The sequence below is a fragment of the Eleginops maclovinus genome, chromosome 20 (assembly GCF_036324505.1).
Source record: "Eleginops maclovinus isolate JMC-PN-2008 ecotype Puerto Natales chromosome 20, JC_Emac_rtc_rv5, whole genome shotgun sequence".
Taxonomy (NCBI): domain Eukaryota; kingdom Metazoa; phylum Chordata; class Actinopteri; order Perciformes; family Eleginopidae; genus Eleginops; species Eleginops maclovinus.
In genome coordinates, this window is record NC_086368.1 from 31,579,900 (window position 1) to 31,588,516 (window position 8,617).

The 8,617-nt window shown below is 45.1% G+C and overlaps 1 protein-coding gene across 1 annotated transcript; it reads left to right on the plus strand.

Annotated features, from left to right (window-relative positions):
• The first annotated feature begins 4,706 nt into the window (after positions 1-4,706).
• LOC134882350 (putative nuclease HARBI1) lies at positions 4,707-6,712 on the plus strand. Its single transcript, XM_063909991.1, has 2 exons — positions 4,707-5,668; positions 5,970-6,712. The coding sequence occupies exons 1-2, from the start codon at positions 4,977-4,979 to the stop codon at positions 6,514-6,516; spliced, it is 1,239 nt and encodes a 412-aa protein (XP_063766061.1). The 5' UTR covers positions 4,707-4,976; the 3' UTR covers positions 6,517-6,712.
• Positions 6,713-8,617: the final 1,905 nt, after the last annotated feature.

The following is an 8,617-nucleotide window of genomic DNA, read 5'->3' on the forward strand; positions in this document are numbered from 1 at the left end:
TTTGATGTCTCTGATGTCTCTAATGTCTCTAATGATTCTGATGTCTCTGGTGTCTCTGATGTCTCTGATGTCTCTAATGTCTTTGATGTCTCTGATGTCATAACTGTCACCTCATCGTGGTGGAGAGGTTCCTCTGCAGGAACTGTCACCTCATCGTGGTGGAGAGGTTCCTCTGCAGGAACTGTCACCTCATCGTGGTGGAGAGGTTCCTCTGCAGGAACTGTCACCTCATCGTGGTGAAGAGGCTCCTCTGCAGGAACTGTCACCTCATCGTGGTGGAGAGGTTCCTCTGCAGGAACTGTCACCTCATCGTGGTGAAGAGGTTCCTCTGCAGGAACTGTCACCTCATCGTGGTGGAGAGGTTCCTCTGCAGGAACTGTCACCTCATCGTGGTGGAGAGGTTCCTCTGCAGGAACTGTCACCTCATCGTGGTGGAGAGGCTCCTCTGCAGGAACTGTCACCTCATCGTGGTGGAGAGGTTCCTCTGCAGGAACTGTCACCTCATCGTGGTGAAGAGGTTCCTCTGCAGGAACTGTCACCTCATCGTGGTGAAGAGGTTCCTCTGCAGGAACTGTCACCTCATCGTGGTGGAGAGGTTCCTCTGCAGGAACTGTCACCTCATCGTGGTGGAGAGGCTCCTCTGCAGGAACTGTCACCTCATCGTGGTGAAAGGTTCCTCTGCAGGAACTGTCCCCTCATGGGGGGGTTTTTCCTGGGGGGGGGGGCTTTTACTTTTGTGGTGGGGGGTTCCTCTGCGGCTGTCACTCATGTGGGGAAGGGGTTTCTGGGGAAACTGTCCCTTCGTGGTGAAGAGGTTCCTCTGCAGGAACGTCATCGTGGGAAGGGTTTCCTCTGGGAACTGTCCCCTCATCGTGGGGGAAGGTTCCCTCAAAAGTGCATTCCCCCACCCAGGGGCAAGTTTTAGTCCATGAGTTTGACGGGGCTATCAGTGGCACTTCAAACTCAAAAAAACCGCTGGCTTCGGGGGGGGGTAATCTCCATGTAGTCCAATGGTATATACCAAAGACAAATAATTACCATATTATGATTTAATTGTAATCAGTTTAAAAATGATGCTAAATACGAATAATGATCCCGGGTTCGTAAAAAGGGTTCGATTTATGCTTTGGAGGTGTCTTCAAGAAGGCAGGCCAAACTCTATTCAAATCGTTACTGAATGGAGACCGGATCCATCAGGCTAAACCGACAGCAGCTGCTCCGTCCACACTCACAACTTGATAGAGACAGAAATAAAGCCTTTGGTTTGTACATGTATAACTGTGATCCAGTTTCGGAACAGATATGAGGAGCTGTGAGCACTGTGTTTGGTTTTCTGATTCAACGTCAGCGAAGAAAGGCTGAGATTCTTACCTCTGATTGGCTTCAGGAGACAGTGTCTCGCAAATGTAATGCTCAAATTGCGAATGACACAAACTATCTCATCACGGCCGGTTTGAACATAATTAAGGATTGCATGAACATTTGAATTCATAAACGACCAGCCCCTCCTACATCATGAATCAAATTGCAGAAGCAATGTTTATTTTTCTGCAAATGGTGCAGCTTTACATTGCTGTCTACTTATGTTTTTCATATGGTTGCTTGTTGTTGAGTGTGTGTTTTTGTTTGGTTGTGTTTGCCTCCGACTTCCTGCCTGCTGCTGTTAGTGAGTTTGTGTTGTGTGGTTGTGTGTCTGATGAGCGTGGAGGTGTGAAATCAAAATAAGATTTGTTTCTGTTGGCTCTAATGTTTTCGATCTATTTGTTCCTGCCTTGTTAGAGCTGACTGAAGGAGAAAGGCAGAAATTGACTGAAGGCGTCTGGCTCTGCAATCTGCATTCAGAAAAGCTGTTGCCCCCCCAATGATCAATAATTATAAAACAGATCAGAGATATTATTCTGAAATGGACCAATCAAACGATGACTACTTTTACTGTCGCTACTTTAAGTACATTTAGAGGAGAGTACTTTCTACTTTACTGGAGGAACATTTAGAATGCTGTCACAATCCTAGTTTTTATTTAGTTTCCTGTTTTATTTTGACATTTATGGGTTAGGGTTAGTGTCCGGTGCCTTGCTCAAGGGCACCACAGCATGGCCAAGGAGTTGAACTGGGACCTTTCTACAGCATTTTCTCAGTTTCTACACACACACAAACACACACAGCTCCACTTCCTGTTTAAAGTGGCTCGATGATAAATGATGCAACAACATGATGAAAGTTAAATCCTGCTGATGCTCACGCTGAGCCTCACAATACTGCACACCCTACTTTAGTGTGTTTCCTTTCATCAGCAACAACTGTGTGAAGTTTCCCTGTTGGTTCATCTCACCAGGGTTGGATATCTCTTTGTATCACTGGAAAATACTTCCATTTAACTCATTTAAGTGTTTATAAAAGAGTGTGTGAATGGTGTGTGTATCAGCGAGTAGATGAAACGTTCTTTAATGATTGGGATTATAAAACTTGTACCTGTTGTACACACTACAGGTGAACTGATTGTTAAGGACCTAATGCTTCAAATAAGGGCTATAAAAGTGTTCGTGTTGGGTAGATAACTTATTTTAACAAAGTATCCATGGATATACAGACGTCTCTTTCCCACCGTAAGTCAATGGGGAAGTGTTTTTGGGCCTGGTGAAGTCACAGACTGACAGGAAGTTATACTATCGCTGTTTGGCCACTAGAAATATTTTCCTCAGCATCCAGAGCACTTCCTGGGGGTTGGTGTAAACATATGGGGTCAGATCAGTCTCATCATACACAAATGCACACAGAAGGATTCACTCTTTTATGTCATGATCTGCGAAAGCATTCTCATTTGTATTTCCAATGCACACACAGATGAGTTCCGTTTCACATACATGTAAATAAAATCCAAATACAGAAAAAAGTTTTACATGTGTATTTATGATCCACATGATCTGTTTTCCGTGTCAAACCGCTGAACCTGCATACACACACCGCTCTCTGTGCATGGATCGCTGTGCACTCCTGTGTGGGTTTTTTTGAGACTCCCCTGACGGTCACCCGATTCGTAATTGTATTTTTTTCAATCTACAGCCAATCAGATGTCTCCTCCATTCTAAACCAATCCCATGAGCGCGCTCCCACGAGGGGTATGATGTCTTGCGTTCATGTTCCTGCTCAGATTATTATTCAAAACTATGTTCCATTGTGTTTAATGATGGAGTGAAGTTGAACCTTTACAACTGACATTAAATAGGATTAACCGGGGTTGGCAAACAAACGGTCGAACGTTGAGCACGGGTGGTCATATTTGATCTATCTGTTCTGTTCATTTCCCCCCAGAAATCAATAAAGCGTGAAATCCTTCAAAGACTTCAAGATCGACTGACAAACGTCTTGGATAGGACACCTGTTGATCTGAAAGGGTGGCAGTGTAATGGCCTACTAAGGCCTATTAACATCACATTTATATTAAAAGGTTCGGATTCCTGGCCACACCAACACAGTGAGAAGGACACCAATATGTGTATAACATGATTTATTTATAAGTGAGTTTTAAAACAGTCATGTATAGATATTTAAATGAGATATGGTTAGAATGACGTTCAATTTATCTGAACTATTCAAATACAAAATGCAGTTCAGACAAGGGGTTCAACCATACTAAAAAGTCCAATCCGGTTAATACCGAACTCCACTCCACAAAGTGTCTTTCATTGTTCAAGTCCGGTGAATCCAGTGCCAGAGTTTGCACTTTGCCGGCCTGCCACACCGTCCGTCAGCCTCTGGTCGCAGGGCCCTCGACACACAAATAAGAGGGAGACTCAGGACACACCAACACAACTCCGAATACTCAGAACCAACAGCCGAGAGCAGGAGAAATAGCTACTTCCCTTAATCTGGAGTCTGCAAGCGTTGGATCGCAAGGGTCGAACGACAGTCTGGTCCAGTGGCGAAGAGGAACTGCGGGGGTCCTTCCTTTGCGAGTAGCAGTTAAGGGATCCGGTCCGGTCCGGTCTGCGGCGATCTGAGGCAGTAACTGTGGAGGAAATAAACGGCCCCGTCCAACAGGTGATCGGCGTATTTATGGGGGAGTGGATTTGCCAACTGGCGAATGGGATCGCTGATTTTCACTGGTTTCTGGTGTGTCAATTTGCAGTGTCTGTGTCTTTGTTGTGACAGTTCGTTAGGGAGGTTAAACAAAGCATGCATAGGGTTATACATAAAAACGTTCATCGCTAAATAGCGCACAACAACCATCAAAAATCACACCATATAAAAAGGTCTAACCATCCATCCCACTGTCTAACATGTTGACTTCATTCCATGACAGCAGTTTGCATGCCGGTGTTACCGATTAACGTGTGGCTCGATGAACTGGTTTATCTATATGTTACGCAGATGTGTACGGGGCATGTACTTTGAGCAGCCCGTGTTGACTAACCCAGAAATACACATTGTGATCATTTCTTCTGTCGTTTACATTGATCTTTTGCTATATTTGGCTCCATAAGAACACTTCGATGTTCAATCAGTACGAGTATTTGAGACTGTGGTAACGATACCGATATCAGGACGCTAACAGCGAGGACTATAAAACGACAAAGCAGGGGACTAGGGATGTCTGTTCAAAACCTTTCTAAGCTCAAATAAACCATTTAATTTTGACAGACTTATTACTTTATACCTTAATAAGATGCCAAGTCCATCTGAGAACTGTATATACCTTATAAGGCCCCGTGCCCACGACAACGGTAACGACAGATAAACGTAGAACATTTCGACAGATGTGCCTATCGTGCACACGGCGACGGCGTTTTTAGGAGTTGAAAACGGAGAAAACGCAAACGCCCCTCAAAGTGGAGATCTTGAAAACGTTCCAGTCTCTCGTCGCCGTAGGAACAGTTCAAAACGCAGAAGTGCGTTTTTTGCACAGGTTTTTTTTTTTGCACAGGCATCTGGAAGTGACGTTCTAGCGCCAAATTTGAGCCTGCCCTTTGATAAACATGGATGAACGTGTAGCAGTAGCCGCGTTGAATGGTATGCATGCAGGCCAACAAATGGCGAGACTCTTTACCGAGAGTCATTTAGACCATAGGAGACGATACCAACGGATATTGGACATTATTGACGCACCGGAGGAGGAGACACGACGAAGTGAGAGACGAGTGTGGACGAGGCCAGGGAGAAGCTCCGAGTGGTGGGAGAACTTCGTTAATGATGTGGTGGACGAGCAAGCGTGGTACGAAAATTTCCGCATGACCAAAGACTCCCTTTATGCCCTGACTGACCTACTTCGTCCTCACATCGAGGGTCAATCGACTAATATGCGACAGCCAGTGCTGCCTCTGAAGAAGGTGGCATGTACACTGTACTATCTTAGCGATGAGGGGCGCCTCCGCAAAACAGCAAATTCATTTGGTCTGGGGAGATCTACGGTGTCGAGGATCGTACGAGACACGTGCCGTGCAATTACGGTTCATCTCGGACCCAAATATATAAAGCTGCCATTCACTGTCCCGGATACTGAGGAGCTAGTGGCTGGGTTCCTAGAAGACCATGGGATGCCCCAGTGTCTAGGAGCAGTAGACGGGACACACATCGATATCAAACAGCCGCCTGTGAACGCCACTGACTACATAAACAGGAAGAGAAGATACTCGCTGAACGTCCAAGCTGTATGTGACCATAAGTACAGGTAAGGCTACAGGCAGTTTATCACTCCAAAGACATCAGCTATACACCACCATCACTCAATTGGGCACAGAGCAGTCTGTCCCATCCAATAGCCTTGTAACAAAAAAAATTAACAGAATGTAGCCAATATAGCCCAATATACATGTAGTCTATATTAATAAGCCTACAGTACCATATTGACACAACATTTAGCTATATTTACACACCCATTCATTAATCTATTTTTGTTAGAAATGTACATGTTGTGGGGGTTTTCTCTTTTAAAAAAACCTTAAAGTCATGATGCTTCATTTGTGTTGCAGATTCATGGATGTGGTGGTGAAATGGCCAGGTAGTGTGCATGATGCCCGGATGTTCGCCAACTCGAAAGTCAACAGTTTTTTGAAGACTGGGAAGATTCCCTCACTGGAGAAGCAGATAGTGGAGGATGAGGAAGCCATCCCCATCTTCCTGTTGGGAGACCCGGCCTATCCCCTCCTGCCATACCTGATGAAGGAATATGCAAATGGAGGCGCAACCCCTTCTGAGCAGTACTTTGGCCTCTCCCTATGCAAGGCTCGTATGGTCATAGAGTGTGCATTCGGTCGCCTCAAGGCCAGGTTCGCCTGCCTGAAGCGACAAATGGACATAAATCTCAGTGACCTGCCTACTGTGATTTATGCCTGTTTTGTCCTCAACAACTACTGTGAGGCTTGCCACGAGACCGTGAATCACCATGCACAAGAGGAAGCCGTGCAAATGGATCGGGACCAGCAACCTCCCACACAGAGGAACAATTATACCACAGACTGCAACGAGGCAGGTGGAAAGCGGGTGAGGAGAGTCCTCACCAAGTATCTGGACCCATAATATGTTCTTTTAAAATCAGCTTGTTTGCCAGTAAAACAGTTACTGGTGACACCTGTGTTTATGTTTATGCACATTATTTTTTTGGTGTTGATATTGTTTTGTGATCAGTCTACCAGAACTTGTGATGTGTTGTGTTCATGACTTTATGTACTCGTTCTCAGTAATTACAACAGGTAATGAATAAAACCCTTTTTTGTCAAAATAACCTGCATTAATTTACTAAGATTATGATTACTATGTTTAGTGGTTCTGCAATATGACAACTGTTTAAACGTCATATCTCCTATGATTTCAGTTGTAACACTTTCTGTGTAACTACATAGAATTAGCAGACATGATGACAAATGAGGACAACAAGGGGGAGCATTCTGTTGGTAACTGATTGTCCAGTAGATGTTCGTGACCTGTCAAAATGAGGTGTGTAAGACTTTTCTCAATAACACATGCAAATCAGGGGGGAAATCAAGTATTTTATCTTGTTGAAACATAAATACAGAAAACATAAATCCCCCAAAAAATGTATATAGTGCAAATGACAGTTTTACTAAGGTGCAACGCAACATAAAAAACCCTTTTATGTCAAATATTCAGGACAAAGTGCATGTGAACATCATGCAAAGACAGCCATAAACCAAATATACAGTAACACTGTACAAAAATAGAAATATAAAGTACACTCGAAAATCGGCCTGCATAGCCACATGAGGTAGCATCAACGGCAACAACGTTGAACAAGTCATTTGACAGTATGTAAGCACGGCTAGGCTACTTACAATGAAAGAAGATCAACCTGGTCTTCTTCATCAGTGCTTTCTGAAAGCAGCTGGTCTGTGTAGGAGGCGGCCCTGGGTGGTTGTGGTAAGTATTGGTGAGAGGAGGGCATGGGTGATTCTGGTGTCATGAATGGGTGGGAGGGGGGCACATATGTGCTTAAGGAGGCCATGGGTGAGGTGTGCGAGTGAGGTGAGGTGTGCGAGTGAGGTGAGGTGTGCGAGTGAGGTGAGGTGTGCGAGTGAGGTGAGGTGTGCGAGTGAGGTGAGGTGTGCGAGTGAGGTGAGGTGTGCGAGTGAGGTGAGGTGTGCGAGTGAGGTGAGGTGTGCGAGGTGGCCATGTATCGTGTCTGTGTACATGGTGCTGGTGGTGCCGTGTCTGACTGGCATGAGGCTCTAGCTGGTTCTGGTGGTGGCATGTATGGGTTATAGGAGGGCATGTGTGGTTCTTGTGGTATGTATTGGTGGGAGGAGGGCATGGCAGGTGGTAAGTAGCTTGAGGAGGCCATGGGCTGTAGGTATGTGGGCGCGTTGTGTGAGAAAGCCATGTTTGGTCTGTATGAGGGTGAGGTGAAATGTCTCACAAGAGTTTCAAAAGACTGGCTCATCCTGGTTTGGGCAGTCACTAATGCATCCATTCTGGAACTGTGTTCCCTTTCCGAATTCTCCATGATGTCGGCAATCCTCTTTTTAATTTGGAGGGCTTCATGGTGTTCATCGCTCCGCACTTTCTTCTGAAGCCTGCTTGTCTTGTAGCTGTTGAGTTTGGCCTACAAAATAACAGACCAAAGCAAACATTAGTGGACTTATAATAGTGCATCTGTCCTTGTCCTGTACAACATGCATGCACAATCCACCTTCGTGACAATATTACAGGTCTTGTATAGGTCTTGTATGCAGGTCTTGTTGTAGGTCTTGTATGCAATTTCGGTTGTGTGCATAAGATTGTCTTTAGGCCCACTGCAGCAATGCTGTAGGCGTTTGCGCGCTCTCTCTCTCTGTGTGTGTGTGTGTGTGTGTGTGTGTGTGTGTGTGTGTGTGTGTGTGTGTGTGTGTGTGTGTGTGTGTGTGTGTGTGTGTGTGTGTGGGCTATGTGTGTGTGTGTGTGTGTGTGTGTGTGTGTGTGTGTTAACGCGATTTCAAATATTGTGCCATTGTCAGTTACAGACCAATAGGGATACCAACTTCAGTGGGCTACACTTCACTTGAATTGTGTCAAAACGGTAGGACTGGAACATTGTGACATCCAAACCATTTCAACATCCAAACAATAACGAGTGTAATTGTGCATCTGGCAAGCACAACTGTCCTTTGTAATTCGTGTAAACAAT

Bases quoted from the DNA above. Each gene is read 5' to 3' on its own strand.
- LOC134882350 (XM_063909991.1), top strand. From the start codon at position 4,977: ATGGATGAACGTGTAGCAGTAGCCGCGTTGAATGGTATGCATGCAGGC. The intron at 5,669-5,969 runs GTAAGGCTACAG...TTTGTGTTGCAG, and splicing joins GTATGTGACCATAAGTACAG to ATTCATGGATGTGGTGGTGA.